The 17,417-nt window shown below is 38.7% G+C and overlaps 1 protein-coding gene across 1 annotated transcript in view; it reads left to right on the top strand.

The window, feature by feature from the left end:
* The window catches only part of LOC134538103 ((E3-independent) E2 ubiquitin-conjugating enzyme), a 37,927-nt gene extending 20,907 nt beyond the window's left edge, over positions 1-17,020 (top strand). Inside the window, exons 11-17 of the mRNA XM_063379125.1 lie at positions 423-587; positions 1,127-1,866; positions 3,496-3,659; positions 9,645-9,906; positions 10,884-11,085; positions 14,040-14,146; positions 15,883-17,020. Coding sequence (XP_063235195.1) covers positions 423-587; positions 1,127-1,866; positions 3,496-3,659; positions 9,645-9,906; positions 10,884-11,085; positions 14,040-14,146; positions 15,883-16,022 — 1,780 coding nt within the window. The 3' untranslated portion in view covers positions 16,023-17,020. The remainder of the gene's footprint in view (positions 1-422; positions 588-1,126; positions 1,867-3,495; positions 3,660-9,644; positions 9,907-10,883; positions 11,086-14,039; positions 14,147-15,882) is intronic.
* Positions 17,021-17,417: the final 397 nt, after the last annotated feature.

The raw sequence follows: 17,417 nt of genomic DNA, 5'->3' as shown, positions 1-17,417 counted from the left end.
AATCTGTATGTCTATGGAGAGTGTTAAGAATAATATAACATTGTATTCAGCATTTGCTTAAGATTAAAAAATGTAGGGAAATCAGTCAATGATTGCATAGTGAAAGTTTATAAATGTTAGTGTGTCTACAGTACTTGAAAATATGCATATTGTATTGTCAAAACAGAAGGTAAATAGTATTAATAAAAAATTATGTTTAGGATATAAAGTTTTTTTACATGATCCTAAGGGTAAAAATTTGATTCAGAAAAAATGGTTTTCTGGGTTCTTCACATAAAAGGTTGAATGTAGTGATTGTGCTTGCATTAGAACGAGAGAAAGGTCCAGCAAATTGAGCGAGAGAAGTTACGATTTGATAAAAATTTGATTATGAAGTAAAATGTAATGGTGTAAGATGATTGACAGGTTTTTGTTTCTGCCAGGTGCCTGGAGGAAGACGTGGAGAAGCTGTTGCGGCCGAAGCTGGCTGCGAACATCGAGAAGGCTCGCATCGCGATGTCTCGCCTGGAGGAGATATTCACCCAGAACCCGTCCCTCTCTACGGCGAGCGTCATGCGGCAGCTTCTCGACGTTTATAAAGACTGCAGGTATTGTGCATACAGCATCACTTCTTCTTTGTTACTTGGTATTCTGCTTGTTTTATCAAAGAAAAAAAATTTTTGTGTCCATTTTTTTTTTTGTATTTGCTTTTCATGTTATTACTTTTCAATGTTCTCAGGCATAACTTGACTTAACAATTGTAGTTTTGTCCACAAATGTTTGATTTTTTTTTTTAAATATCGGTACATAGTTTGGGCAAAATGTAAGTATTTAAATGCTTGGAATTCTATAAGACAATGTTTCTGAACATATTACAATCAACACCGAAAATAAAATTTAAATCTCTATGCCATTAACATACTTAAAGAGTACTGTAGTAGGTAACTCGCATAATGGAAAATAATTCAGTCTTATCATTTATTCGGATTTAGGAATATTTGCGCTTCAAGGTTCAATTTAAAATGAACATTTCTGCTTTGCAATGCTCTATTAAGGTGTTATAGTTTAGTTTTGAAGGTTCTGCAGGGCTCGGTTCTGGCGCAGACGCGTGCCTGAGAACTCGGGTCGAACGTGTTCCTCCCCGCAGGTACCTGGACAAGCTGATGGGGACGTCGTTCTTCCACGAGAGCCACTTCCAGGGCCTGCTGGAGCGGGTGCGCGAGCGCGGGCGCGCCAACGTGGCGCAGCGCGTCGCCGACCAGGTCAGCCGCCTGTTCCACGACCCGAGCCAGGACGGCACGGCGGGCGACCCCGAGGACTCGGGGCTGTCCTCCACGGAGCAGCTGGCCAAGGACAGCGACGGCAGCAGCGGCGGCAACGACTCGCTCGCCTCGGGGGAGTTCCTGGTCAGCGAGAGCCTGGCGAACCTGGAGCGGAGCGTGGCGGCGGCGGCCGCGGCGGAGGAGGGGGGCCCCGAGGTCTCCGGCCCCCCCGCCGCCGTCTCCAACTCGCACGTCTGCGTGAAGCTGTGCTCGCTGATCAAGGCGCAGCTGGTGAAGGCGCACGCGGAGGTGACGCGCAGGTTCGGCGGCCACCAGGGCCAGATGACGCTCAGCGACGCCGTCAAGGCGCACTCCCCGGTCGACGAGCCCGACGAGGCGGAGGAGGAGGCCCCGGCCCCCGGGGAGGCGGGCGGCCAGCCCCAGCCGCTCCTGGAGAAGGTCAAGGACGGCATAATGGACGTGTTCAACGTGATTGTGCGGTTGAAGTCGAACCCGGTGCCCAACGGCGAGGAGGCCGCGGAGGAGGCGAGGGACGAGACGGCCGCGGCTGCGACGCCCTCGGCGGCCGTGGAAGAGGCTCCTGCAGTCCAGGAGTACGGAGAGGGTGAGGCCACACCGTCGTAGCAGCTCTTGCTGGCTGCCCGTTGCCACGCATTCAGAAAAACTTCATAGTCAACTAACGTGATACAATCAATACTAAAGCCTTTACTTGCGAAATTGTAACCAGAGGTCAATTCAAATCATTAGAATTAATATTGTTTTGCCAAAAGCATGAATGCAGTGAAAAAATTTTAGCTCGAAATAATACAGCTTAAAATATGTACTACGGATTATCAGGGTGAACTGATATTTCCCCAGCCCGAAATTATAATCCTGACAAGAGATCAGTTGAAATTAGTCAAAAACAACCATCCGCATAAAATTTGAGCATAGCACAATCAATACACTTTATTTATGTCTTTGACTAATAGACAAACACAACATTCAATTTTATCTTTAAATTACAAAAAAAAAGTTTGGAGTAAAATGGTTTTACAGAACTATTAGCAGGTGAATACAAAATATGGATGACACCTGAATGGATGATGTACTTTGTTTCATGGTTATCAGTTTTTAAGTATCGGTTTGGAAACTATTATTAGGTAAATCCAGATAATTGGGAATATCTCACTAGTTTTGAGTCCTAAGTGTGGAATAGTTTCACAACTAAAAGAATCTGTTTAATGTTAAGAAGCTAGAGGATGGTTTTATGTTTAATTACAAAAAAACAAACTAACATAAATAAAAAAATTCAGCTTCAGGAGTAAATCCGCTGTAAATGTGTTTACAATATTTCCAAACTAGGTATGTGACTGCCATGAATAACCATAATAGGAGAATTACTAGAATTCGAAGTGTAAATATAAGCTAATTTTGTCAGTATTCACAAGTTAACGTTTTATGAATTTTTGTCTGTCAACAAATCTGTGGCTGGGTTTGTGAGAATTTATTGTTCCTTTAAGTATGCTATCATTTATCAGTAGGGAAAAGATAACATGGTGAATTGCAATGTAACAGAAAAAACACTGAAAAACGTGTCGATACACGGCGTAACATCGACATGCAAATTAGTACACAATATAGCACTAAAATGCAAGTTATAACTAGAACTAAGCAGCATTTAACCAATACTTAATTCAAATCATAAAAAAGTGATCTTATAATGTTTTAAATTCAAGGAATGTCATTAACTTCCGATACCGTAGTGCATGGATCAGAAAAATTAATCTGTTTTATTGTGTGCATCTCTCAATAAGTCCCTTTTTTAAACCACAAATGCTCACTATTTAATTTTTATTGTTTTAAATGCATATATTTAGACCAATTTATTAGTTATTTTATCGTAAAAAATTAAACATACAAATTTTACCACTAGTTTGTGAAGTATTATAAAACAGCATTAAAAAAATATAAACTATAACACAGAAATCTTCTATCTTCTATGATTTCCTATCAGTTCAATTTGTAAACGCCTTTAAAATAAAAAGTTTCAAATGTCCTTTGTAAATTATGGAAGTGTTTAGTATTTATGAACCTATATAACAATTCCCTCTCCTGTTTCATTCCCTAGAGGAGTTTCTCAGTCCTGCCTGAAGTAAACCTTTCCCGCCCTGGGGGTATCCTGAGGACACGGGTGGTTGCGAGGCAGTCGGAACGGGGAGTGGAGGGAGGTTGTTCGTGCTCCGTGCCGCAGGCTTCTCCGTCGAGGACTCGGCGCCCAGCAGCCACAAGTTCAAGCTGACCATGTTCCAGCCGACGGACCCGCAGAACTTCTTCAGGACGGTGCGCAAGGAGATCAAGCTCCTTCGCACCTCGCTGCCCCGCGGCATCTGGGTGAAGGGCTTCGAGGACCGCATGGTGGGTCCCCCCCCGGCCCACCGTCCCGTTAGCCCTCGTTCCGATGACAAACATACGTGGGCTGTATCGAGACGGTTCTAACCGACGGTGCAACATGAATCACACGATAGCATCATGCCGGTGGAAAACGAAGACTGTTTTTTTTTTATTCCTCGCCGCAGGGAATGCCACTCTCACGGTTTAGGGACGCCAACCCTAGCAGTGTTCCAACATGGTGCCGGCTGTAAAAAGCTGGGGCGCGGGTGATTTCAAACTGTGTCTTATCACTTGGCCCGGTACAAGTGCCACAAAATCTAACTCGCAACACAGTTCTATGTACAAGAGTTCATGCTAAGTACCAAGCACTGACCATGGCCGCATATTCTGATGACAAGTGTGCTAAGTGATCATTCACAGCATAGCATGTTGTCACGATTGATTTCATTAGCATCCATTGTACAGTGATACTGTTGCAAGTTACTAAGATTATCAAAAATTTAAAAATTTTTTTGTAGATTTTCAGAGGGGGGCAAGTCTAAAGTTTTTAAGTCAAGTCAAGCAGAGTTCAGTGTATCAGATTTTTTTTTTTTTTTTTAATTTATTTTTTGTTTAAAGTTGTAGAGTTTTAGAATACGTTAAGCTATAGTAAATTACTACTAGTGCAGATAATATTTTGGTACTAAATGGGATTAATAAACTAAATTAATTTGATCGACATATAGATTTAATACAAATTTTTGCAGAAGAGTTGCTTCTGGAAAATAAAGGGAATAATAACTATAGTGAAAAGATGGATATGTAAGCTAAATTAATTATGTTTTTTTATAGTATTTGCATATTAATTATGTGTTCATGTTATTAATGTAGCTCACCTTACTTAACAAACTTTTCACTTTAGATATTTGGTAGAGGTGTTCGAAGCTTCGAAAAAGTCGAAGTCGAATCGGAGCTTGCCGACTTCGGTTCGAAGTTAACACCAAGAATTTTTTTTGAAGGAATCATGAATAACTTGTCAATTATCTTGAGGCTTCATTCAACAATATTGTAACGATGATTGGCGTAATTATAATATCACTTTATTACAGTAAAACAGAGTTGGGAACCGTATATTTGTTATTTCACAAGCAAAAATAATTTAAATAATATCTACGGCGACGATCGGCAGCGACATCTTATTTTAACAATTTCATGCAGGTTGGCCAACGTGACATGATTTTTAAAAAAGCACATTTGCGTCGTGCTCCGATGAAATGGTAATAAGTAATAACATAAATATTTGTTTCATCCTAAACACATAAAAATAATGCAGTTATTACTTAATTGACATATCAAAAAAGGATATTTGGGAATTATATTTATATATTTTAACAATATTAAGTCTGAAGATTTCTAATAGCATCGGTTGGCCATCCTGGTAGCATCATCATGTGTTTGTGCGCGTCCAAATAATTATCTCAATATTAAATTACGTAAACATTACTTTTAGTTTCAGCAATAAAGAGTTTTCGGGTAGTTACAAATGATTGCATTGATGAAGTTAAAATATTTAATTATTTGTGGTCCGAAAATATTGAAGTTAAGTGAGCCTCATAACCAAAAATAAGGCTAAACGGAATGTAAATAAATAGTGGTGGATACGTTTTTTTAATATTTTGTTTCCTTGCACAATAAAGATTATTCCTAATCCTTTAATATATGGTTTTCGGTGTATCAACGTACGTATTTCTGCCGCAAAAGTTGCAAAATGTTGAAATTGGTAAGTAAACTATGTCAACAAAATTTCTGTTTATGCCAATTCCAACATTCCAACATGATATTGGGCTTTTAGCATTTGTTTTAACATCGAAACTACAGAATGGCGGGAGGTTTTTTTTAACCGTACGCACATAGTACACGAGACACGGCGTTGATAGTGTTTTTATCCTCTAGGTTACGATCTGGAGCATACTGATTTTGTTAATGTGAAAAACTAAACATAATGGACGTGATATCGGTTGCACGCAAGCGTGATCATGATGAAGACAATCCTATCCCCAGTACAAGCAAACAGTCTCCAAGTATGCCGGCGAATGTAATATATTTGTTCTTTGACAGGAGTGATGATAAAAAAACTTGTATCTGCAAAACTTGCAGAAAGGTTCTGAAAACACCCTCATGTAAGTTACGTTTATTATTTAAAATAATTAAATATTGTACTAAAATGTTCTTTATGAATTAGCTACTTAACTATTGACTTTAATCACAATGTTTTAGAAATGATCATTTTTTTCCTTCCCTTTATTTTAGTCAATATGTAAAACTGATTTTAAAACTATTCTTTAATGTTTTACTTTGCTAGTAAAAAAATCAATAAGAATTTTTTGATGCCAAGCATTACCACAGAAGTAGGCCTGATTTAATCACTTAAAATTACTACAGCAAAAAATACTTTTTTTTAAAGCAAATGCAACCTGCATTTTGTTTCTTTTGATTCAGCCACAACATCAACACTACTGGGACATCTAAAAACCCATCCAAGCAAGTGGAGGGATTACATTGATGTCAAAGAAAAACGCACAGCTTTGCCAGAAAGTCACAAATCTCATACTCATCAATCAACAGTCTCTGCAAGAAGTATTTGCCAAAAAGGCAAAGATGACCTCAACTGATCCTAGAGCTCTGCCATAATGCTAATAGATAATTTGCTTCCATACAGTTTTGTTGAATCACAAGGGTTTAAAGATTTGATGTCAAACAGACATGTTGCTCCTCTCTATCAGGTTCCCAGTCGAACAACTTTTTCCACACATTACATTCCACAACTTTACGATGAGTGTAGTTCTAAAATGAAGTCCATTATTGCTGATGATTTGCCATCACTTCAGTCCTTGAGTTTAACTACTGATGGATGGACATCTAGAGCTACAGATAGTTACGTCAGTGTAACCTGCCACTATCTCACCAGCAATTTTTCATACAAATCTCTGACACTGGATCTTATTCTAATGAATGAATCTCACACATCTCAGAATCTCAGTGATGTCCTAGTAAAAACAGTTGAAGATTGGGGTATTCCTGTAGTGGACTCCACAATACCCATTTACTGTGTCACTGATAACGGGCCAAATTTCACAGCAGGTGTTTCCAAGCATTTTATTGGACGCAATTGTTTTGCGCATACGCTGCAGCTAGCTATAAATGCAGCGAAAAAAAGATGTCCAGGTGTAACTTCATTGCTGAGCAAGTGCAAAAGTATTGTAGGGCATTACAGAAGGAGCAGCTCTGCACGTAAACGTCTGCACACACTTCAAAAGCAACTGAACATGCAGCAACTTGAAGTCATTCAGTACGTAGACACTAGGTGGTCTAGCGAATACTCAATGTTAGTGCGGTTAGTGAAAATCCAAGATGCTGTCAATGCTGAGCTTGCTAGCTCACTAAATAACAGTGAAATCAGCTCGCTCAATGCAAATGAGTGGAGGCACGTTCATGGACTAGTTGAAATTCTTCAACCACTCAAAGAAGCAACTGAAGAGATGAGTGGTGACAAATATCCAACTTGTTCAATGGTTATTCCAGTACTGCACTGCATTCAGAATCATTTGCAACAAATTATTGGAAAAGAAAAACAAATTGAGGGTACTATTTTTGCCAAAACATTAATGCAAACTATTATGGAGAAGTTCCCTATGTACTCTAAAGATCGTGTTTATCAGGTAGCAACAATAATTGATCCTCGTTTTCGCAGTGTTCTGTCAGATAAAGTGTTGGCTTCGGCTACACTGTCAGCTGAAATTAAGAAATTGCAAATTGAATGCGTGCCTCAGTGTGAACCTGAACCACAGTGCAGAAGTAGTGACACATCAAGCTTTTGGAATGCACTCGATAGTGTACCAAATGAAACAACAGCTACCGAGAATTCTGAAATACAACTGTATTTAAATGAACCAAGACTGAACAGAAAAGAAAATCCGTACGACTGGTGGATAACGATAGGACACAGTAGGTATCCAAAACTTTCTCAAGTAGCGCAAAAATATTTGCCGATTCCTGCAACGCAAGTCAACAGTGAACGTATCTTTTCTGCTGCTGGAAACATCATCACAGAAAAACGTCAGCGTCTTTTGCCAGAGCATGCACGAGAAATTGTTTTCCTGCATTCAAATTCTAACATTTTCTTCTCCAGTCAGGATAAACTGTAAATAATCAGCATGTTGCAGTTAGTAATGTCAAACTATTGTGTTAGATTTCTTGTAAATCTTGAATTAAAACAATCCTGTTCATACATTAGAGATGTTTGTTTAAAAACATTTTTTTTGTCTTTAAAATAAATAAACAAAGATCAATGCTGTGAAAAAACCTTCAATTATTCTGTAAAAAAGTTACGACTTCAACTTCGAACTTCGGAAGTTTGAAGATTTAGAATTCGACTTCGACTTCGAACATAAAAAAATGGACTTCGAACACCCCTAATATTTGGCATACTTCCCAGAGTTGTTAATGTTTTCTGTATTTAAGTAACCTTATAAATGTGGAAAAACAACTGCACATGAACTATAAAATTACCCAAACAAAAAGTATGAACACAGTCTGCAGTAAGTTTTAACTGCTGTATTATTTTTACCAATTTCTTAATGGCTTTTTCTGGTCATCAATTAATACTCCCACTTCAAATATGACAATATTGATGCTTATTCAGATGTTACATTACAAATTAAAAATATGTCATTGAGTAGAAGCAAAATGCACATAAAAAAAAATTAGCCGTCCATCATTTCGAACAGATACTAAAAGATATAAAATTGCAAGGACAAAATGTATCACTTTTGGTTTTACTGCATTTGTGCTGAACATTGATACTACTATCTATTGATGCTTTAGTAGGAAAAACCCACGAGTTCATTACAATACTTACTTCTCAAAGATTGTTTGCTGTGCTTCAACTATACGGTGTATTACTGGCCTTTCATTCCACAATGGATTTAATATCAAGTCATTTAATACATTAAAACAATTATACACATTTTCCTGGTTTCCTAATTAAGTAAAATTCACCATACTTTCATAAAACCATCAATTGGAGAACATTTTTAAGAATAATAATAATAATGTAAGTATGAAGGTTACTGGAAAGTGTTTGCAATATTGTGGCACGTTTTCCATTAAGTTTTCAGGACAAAAAAAAAATAATGTTTAGTCTCAACTTGGCCGAGTGTGATAAACTTAAAAGTCACCTTAAGTCTTCATTATATTTTTTGTAAACTTTAAATTACAAGTGGCATTGATGTGAGGAGAAGGAATTTTTTTTTTTAGAACTGAGCAAATAATAAAACCTACTAGAGAAATGTGCTGTTTGCCACTGTTTGTGTGTGATTACAGAAGGATTTGTGCGAAGTCCAAAAAAAAAATTCATTTTTATTTTTGCATCCCTGTTGTGCACACTGAACATTTGAGTCAAGATTGTGTATGTATAAATCCATTCCACAATTCTGCTCGTACCCGGGCTGTATCGGCTGTTCTCTGGCTGCCGACCTATGAGTAGAGACATACAAAATTCGCGGATATGTTTCGCGATAGGCTAGCATCAAAACAACTATACCTTCGTACCGCTTCTGCGATTGGCCCACATTTTATCCGGGGAACTGTGAGCCAGTGGGAAACACTAAACCAAGAAAGTGCCGAATTACAGACAGCCTAGTTGAGACGTCTCACGCGTCAGTAGCCTATGAACAGGTGTCATTTCCGCGAGTATTTAAAGGACTGTGGAGTCTATCCTAGAGGTCAATGAATCCGCGAATTTTGCAGGTCTCTACCTATGAGGCATCTCACATGACTTCGGAATGAAGGTGCAGGTAGGACAGCTTGCTATTTCGGAATGAAGGAGCAGGTAGGACAGCTTGCTACTTCGGAATGAAGGAGCAGGTATGATAGCTTGCTACTTCGGAACGAAGGAGCAGGTAGGATAGCTGGCACGTGGGCCCAGCAGCGCGTTGTATCGGCCGGTGTTGTGGTGCGCTTGTTCCCCAGGACCTGTACAGCGTGATGGTGCGCGGGCCTGAGAACACGCCCTACGAGGACGGGCTGTTCTTCTTCGACTTCCAGCTGTCGGCCGAGTACCCCAAGGCCCCGCCGCTGTGCCACTACATCAGCTACTGCAGCGACCGCCTAAACCCCAACCTGTACGAGGACGGCAAGGTGTGCGTCAGCCTGCTGGGCACGTGGAGCGGCAAGGGCACCGAGGTGTGGACCGCCTCCTCCAACCTGCTGCAGGTCATCGTCTCCATCCAAGGTCGGCCGCCACAGCTGCTGACACTAGCCTAGCTCTAACGCACAATAAGATGTGGCAATTGATCACAACCTCAACCACTGAACATACTGACGTGTAGGGGCATGCAGATATCGCGAAAAGATTTCCAGACCAGATGAAAGTTAAAAACACTGTAGCACCGTCTTGTGTTTCGTGGTAGGGTGAGTTTCTCCCCAGGTACGTACCGATTCTAAAAAAATTAAAATCAGAGTGATTCAGTGCGGAAGTGAAACGCGTCCCGAGCTTCTCGGTCAGATAAGTCAACGACTTCTCTTGCAGACGGCCGCCAATCACAAGGAAGAAACCACAGGTGCGGATGTACGTTGTTGCAGTCTAATTAGTGTTCAGATCTTTTCGAGAAAAATGCGTGCCCCTACTGATGTACTTTTTGAGTATAATGATTTGTAATAAGCATGTCTTAACTTTTCCGAACAAATAAAATAAATTTGTTCAAGTATTTCTGTGTTTTAAAAAAAAAATGTTCTGAGGTCGTAATGTAAATATTAGTTTTTAATAATAGTTTCAAGATAAAAAAAAATATTTTCCTATAATTTGTTATTAAATTGTGGATCAAACATCATGCTAAATAAATTACTTTGACATGTAGCTATGCATAATCATCGCCATTTTTCTACACCCGCAATATTGTGGAAATGGTGCTTGGGCGCACGCTAATGTTGGTTTATCAGTATGAATCAATATTTCTGTCGTTTAACAGTAGTTTCCGTAAAATAAATGTCCTTTGAAACTGTTTTCACAATGTTTTTAGATTTTAGTATTTAAAATACTAGGTATTTTTCATTAGATTGTAAATGCTGATTATTTTCATGATTTTAATTGCGTTTCGTTTCTTTGTGGTGTGTTAACTTGAATGTCTGTGGTACATGGTGTATTGGCGTGTTTCATCGGAATTACACGGCACGACGTCGTGGGGTGAAGTGTCTGTGGACCCCGACCAGGGCTGATCCTGGTGAGCGAGCCGTACTTCAACGAGGCGGGCTACGAGAAGCAGAAGGGCTCGCAGCAGGGCAAGGAGAACTCGCGCATGTACAACGAGATGGCCGTGCTGAAGCTGGTGCAGGCGCAGACCAAGCTGCTGCTCGCGCCGCCCGCCGTCTTCAAGGAGGAGATCACGGAGCACTTCCGGCGCAACGCCTACAAGTGAGACCCCGCTTCCCGCTCCTATCCAGTAGCGTGCTGTTTCAGTTTCGAGGGGTGCCGGTGTGGGAAGAGAAGAAAAAATTGGTTGTCTGTAAAGTCTGTTTACGGACGTTAGTTTGACGTGACAAAGTCATAACAAAACATTGATGAAATGATTGCATACTTTCATGAATAAAATTGAATCATTTTTATTGAATTATCACTATTTTGTATGGATACAATGAAGGAGTGAAATGAAATCTACAATTCACTTGATATATGTACTTTTATTTGCACTCATTAATTCAAATATGTTCATTACTTTAACGAACAGATTATTTAAACTATAACTTTTACACATGTTTGCTATTTAACTTCTTCCAATCTGTGTTATTCTGTTAAGGATAGGACGATGATAGGAAAAGTAGGAAACGAATGGGAGTGTTTCAAGTTTAATGTGCCTCGGAAAAGTCAAATCGATGGTTGTTCCAATCGAGTGGAAGAGAGATAGATGCGGCGCAAGCGTGCAATGAGTGTAACAGGACAATGTGCATAACGGGACAATGAGTCATCCTTTTTCGTGCGTGCAGCCGGCGTTCATTGATTTATTATACGTCACGTCAAAAATTTGAGTAAATGTTCAATATTTTGGTAGTAATTTACTGGCTGTGTTTTAACTGGACACCACTAGGAAGCACCTTTTTTAGTTGAAGACTAGATAGCATGAGAACGGGTCTTAATGACATTGATAAGTTTGATTTCATGGAAAACAGTTTGTAATTTTATTTAATTTTTTTTTGCAATTATTTTTATTTATTTATGCATATACATACATGCTTGGGAACTTTAAAAGAAACATACTAAATACAGTACAACCCTGTTATAACATTCTCCAAGGGACCAACATAAAAAATGTTATAAGCAGGAAATCATCTTCACTTTGTAAAAATTACGCGTGGATTGATTAAATTAAAAAATATATAGGTAAAACAACACAAAATACAGGAGTATTACACTAAGTACAGCAATAGAGTGGAAAATTGGTTAATTTTATCTATAGATAATACCTAATAATATGCTAAAGAAAAAAAAATGTTTTGTACGATACAGTTCAGAGTCGAAACAGAAATATTCAACTCTTTTGAAATCACAACACGTGTTTTGTTGGGGTTCCTGTCCACTTGGTTAATAAACTGAATTTTTTCAGCTACAGAATATATTTTCGCTTATATTTATCGGCCATCATAACCGTACAAAAACCTGAATAAAATTTCAATACAGCGTATTTTAATTAAATACGACCGTGACTACAATAAGTAAAAAAAAAATAATTACGGTAAATGTTAACCACAAACAAAAGCCGTGAATATATCCATAGAACAGTTAACCATCTCAAGGTGTTAAACCTTTGAAACAAAAACCAGTATCATAGACTATAGTAGCACTGTTTCCGACCATGTATCAGTGCACAAAATGTGCATCATAAGTATAAAGGAACAAGTCATAGGCTAACAAGCGCGAACAGGACGCCATATTGATAGTCGATCCGGTGCAAGTTGTGGAGTGCGTGTGTACCACGTCTATGGTGAACTACTCAAATGTAAACATCTGATGTTTGTATATGCGTGCTGTATTTTCTAGCTATGGTTTCGCTGTAAATTATGACTTTGAAGGAAGGGATACTGCAAATTGTGGCAGTTATCAAAGCAAATTTGAACGTTAAAGGCGGGAATGTAGAAATTTTAATATTGTTACAGGCGGGAAATTAAAGCATTGTGATAAATGGAGAAATGACGGAACCATGAAATTATGGTGTTATAGGTGGGAAAATTTTAAAAACGGGAATGTTATAACCGGGTTGTACTGTACTTCATTAACTGAACGATGTCCCTCTCGTGATACTAAATGATAATCTGTAAAACCCCTTAAAAATGTTTCACATTCCACTTTTGTAGCTCATTAAATAACAAAATATTTTGCTGATAATTGTAAAATATCAAAGCTGACAAATTAATTTTAGTATTGCAGACATATCTCTAAAATTGTAAGCATAAAATAATGGTAGTACATAAATGCATGTTCCAACGTGACAGCTGGTAATTTTTTTTCTCACATTATTATAGAGTATGAAAAAAAATCATTAATTATTATAGGGTGTATAAATTATTTTTCTATATGCCCTTATGGAAATATCACTTTTCTAAAATATCCCCATCGGTATTTAATGCACAAGATCAGATGAGTTTAACTGTCCCACGGATAAATTATTTTCTTTTCCCTTAGTAAGGATGTTTATTCATATACATGTAAAATTATTGTTCATCCATATATAATATTAGTCTCTATTAGTATTCAAAACTATTTCTATTATTTATAGAATTTTAAGGAAGTATATATTTTAAACTAACGTATGAAACAAAATAAAAAAAAAATAATTTAGTGCTTGGGGTAGTTGTACCAAAAAAAAAAAAGATTAGGTATAAAATATTTTAAAAGATACAATATGCTTAACTCGCCTATGTTTCGAAAGAAAGAAACATTTTATATTTTTTTACCAGATTAAAAATTTTGCCATGAAACACAGTGTTGTTGGGGACAGCTGTGGAAGCTTGCCGGGACATGTTGAGGCCGGAACGAGAAGAGCGTGGTTGTTTGTTCACCCACAATATGGCGCGCATTATTCCAAAACACCACCAATTACATATTGCACTTTTTTTTACTTGGATTGCACTGCAACGACAAGACACGTTTTTTTTTTACTAACATGAGGTAACAACAACCACACAACAACAACAACGACGACGACGACCGACTGTGCCAGCCGGACCACCTATTAAAACCGGGTAAAGTCCTCAACTTCCAGGCGGGCCGGCCAACGTGACAGTTTTGTTCTTTCCCTTCAGGCACTGCACTATTTACACTAGACAGTGGGTGGCCGGCAGACGGCACGCGTGCTCTGTGTTTGCCGCCCGCAGGCTCATCCAGCGGCTGGAGAGCTGGCTGGAGATCTCGGAGAGGTACAACAGCGTGCACCCCATCACGCCCACCAGCCCCACCAGCTTCCGGGAGCTGCACGGCCAAGGTGAGCTAGCTGCGCAGTGACCCTCCCGGCGTGTGTGCGTGTGTGGTGGCAGCCCGCGCACGGCGGCGACACGCGAGGGCGCCAGGGGGGGGGGGGTTAGGGGTTCAACCCCCCCCCCCCCCCTCAGCACCAAATCTTTAATTAATTTATTATTCATCAAACAAATTTCATATTAAAATTTAAAAAAAAAAAAATTTATACCATTACAATATTTAAATTTAAGAACCGAAAACTGCTAAAAAAATAGCACTATTTTACACCTTAAAATCCAAATTTTCCCGGGGGAGGACCCCCGGACCCCCCACCGCTTTAATACGTTGGGGGGGGGGGGGGGAATGCTTCTTAACACCCCCCCATACACAAATTCTGGCTACACCACTGTGATCGCTAGAGACAATATTTTGTGGTGTACATTGTTTTTGTTTTTATAAAAGACGTTTTATAATGCTTACTCCACCAGAATTGTAGTAAAATATGCATGCCTCATTTCTGCAATAAAATAACATGTACCTAATTAGTTGGTCTAAAACAGAACAAAAATAAATATGAAAGTATTTGTGATTTTAAAAGTGATTCGATAAGAGATGCACAATAAAACAAATTAGATTATTTTTCCTGATCACTGCACTTTGGTAAACTTTTTTTTATTTATAAATGACATTCTCTGAAATTCAAAAATTGAAAGATATGTTTTATTATGATTTGAATTAATTTTTGATTAAGTACTACTTACTTCCATGATATAAATAACATTTTGGTGCTATATGGTGTATTAACTTGCGTTTCGATGTTATACAGCATTTCGACATGTTTCTTAATATTTTTGTTTCATCACAATTCACCACATAATCTTGTGTCTACTTATCGCTATTGGTAGAGAATAGATTTTATGGTTTTATTTTCAGTTCAAACTTTGTACACACTTTAACGTGATATATTTTTATTTTTGTAAGAGAATTCAGTCCAACAGCTACTGAGTTCTATCTTGATCTCTTTGACTGTGTAGCAACATGGCGGACACCTAACCTCTTATCAATGGGTGGACATAATTTTTTTTTTTTTTTCAACAGCAAAACTTGTTGCATTTTTCGCACGTACTTGAAAGCCGTTTTTTGAAGTGACGTTTGAAGATGCCTGTGTATTGCAGATTTTTAAGTCAAGGACATTCGTCTAGTATTGAGGTATTGTCATTGTGTGTGATGTGCCTGTTAGTGCATTACTGTAGCTCTGTTGAAACTACTTTGGCATCAGTTTTCATTCGATCATTTTTTTTTTTCCCTAGGACAGACAGCCTTGGGACTGTTTGCAGATGTCTCTAATGTTAGCAATAGGGTTGCAAGTTCTGTCATAGTATCCTCCAGTGGCGTAGCCAGGATTTGTGTATGGGGGTGTTAAGAAGCATGCCCCCCGCCCCCTCCTATTAAGGCGGGGGGTCTGGGGGTCCTCCCCCGGGAAAATTTGGATTTTAATGTGAAAAAATAGTGCTATTTTAGCAGTTTTCGGTACTTAAATTTTTATTAATTTTAATATGAAATTTGTTTGAGTGATGAATAAGAAATTAATTAAAGATTTGGTGCTGAATGGGGGGGTTTAAACCCCCCCCTCCGGTTACGCCCCTGGTATCCTCACAGTGTTACAATACGTGAGCACGCGGTCGGTGTTCAGGTGAGTCTCGGAGGTTCTACCGCCCGACCGTGCAGTTCGAACCCTACTACGGCTTTGTTTGGTTGTCGCAGCCATATCGGAGGCCTTGAACGCCCGGCTGCCGGAGTTCCCGCTCATCCCCGCCTCCAAGGGCTTCTGCCTGACCCTGAGGAAGTCGCTGGTGACCTTCCGGGAGACGCTGGCGTCCGTGGGCATCGCGGGGCCCAGTTAGCGGCCAGCGTGACGCCGCCGTCGCGTCTCCGTCGCTCCTCCGCCAACACACTGGTCACATGCTTTTTATTTGTACCATTGCTCCCGTGCCCATCGAATATTATTTATTGCAACGTATGTACATATATCCACACCTGAGTTACATTTTGAATTTTCGTTGGCACCCACTACATTGTTTATACTGGCAGATTACATGTTCATAGAACAGCGCATGATGAGTCATTGTTTGGTCTGTAGAGGACTATAGCTGATAACTCTGTTAATATGTACAACTATAAATACACAGTACCGATCTCCTAGGCCACATCACTCAGAATAAAGGGTTGATAATATTCACACTTATTGTGATATGTATCATCAAAAAAAACAGCTACCTGCATTATTTATTTTAATGGTTTTATCGTGTTTTGTTGTTGCAAAATATTTCTATTGTTTTTTGAGTTGAATGTGCAGTTTCAGAGGAGAAGGGGCACATTGTCAACTGTCGAAGCTGCTGATTGTGTTGGCACTGTTTACGAATGGAATTGCTTGGAAGTCGATTAATTCGAAAATATATGTAAACCTTGTAAATCAACTTTCGATAGTTAAATTTGTGATATTTTTTTTTGACAAATTTTTTGTCGGCATTTTTTTAGCTATGGGACATTTAACTTCTGCTGCTAGTTGTGGTTATTCCTATTTGGTGTTAAAATCTGACACACATTTATGAACAGCAACATTTGAGTTTTTTTTCCTCCCAGTTAAACTTCTGTATTCCTAGTTTCAGAGTTGCATCTATTTTTGAACAATTTTTTCTAAGTTGGGGATGTCTCTCAAGGAGTTGGGCTTGCGGAGAATATTTGTTAAAGATGTTGAATAGTCTTGGCTGGCCAACAGAGTTGAGAGCGTATTGGTTAACCTGGAATCATGGAAGTACAATCGTATCGTGTGTATTCTTGAAACATGTACTTAACTGCAAGCACAATAATAAAATATGTTCAGTTCTTCGTTGATATTACATTTGCTGTGTGGTTTTAATTTGCTTCTGTCCTTGTTGTTTTTAATATAATTTTTTTGCAATTTTCGTAACTGTTAAGGGTTGTGTCCAGATAATTCTAACTTCATTTTGTGTGAAATTTGCTTTCCATTCACTGTCCTGTGCTGCATTTTAATCAATGCCTTAAATGGTTTTCTCCTTAGGTGTGATGCATAACAAATTTTTAATGCCTATTTACCTCTTAAGGAGTATCTCTTTTAGTTTTATTTAATGATGGGTCAGATCTTGATTTTCTCTAATCTGAAACTTGAATTCGAATTCTAGAGAGTACGTCGAATATACCCCACTGCGTGTGAAGGGTCAGAAATAAAATAATATACAATAAATGAAAATTATAAACTGTGGTGTTAAAACATTCTA

The sequence above is a fragment of the Bacillus rossius genome, chromosome 13 (genome assembly GCF_032445375.1).
Source record: "Bacillus rossius redtenbacheri isolate Brsri chromosome 13, Brsri_v3, whole genome shotgun sequence".
Classification (NCBI taxonomy): Eukaryota; Metazoa; Arthropoda; class Insecta; order Phasmatodea; family Bacillidae; genus Bacillus; species Bacillus rossius.
The sequence above is the reverse complement of the archived record's forward strand: the minus strand, read 5'-3'. Positions and strand labels throughout refer to the sequence as shown.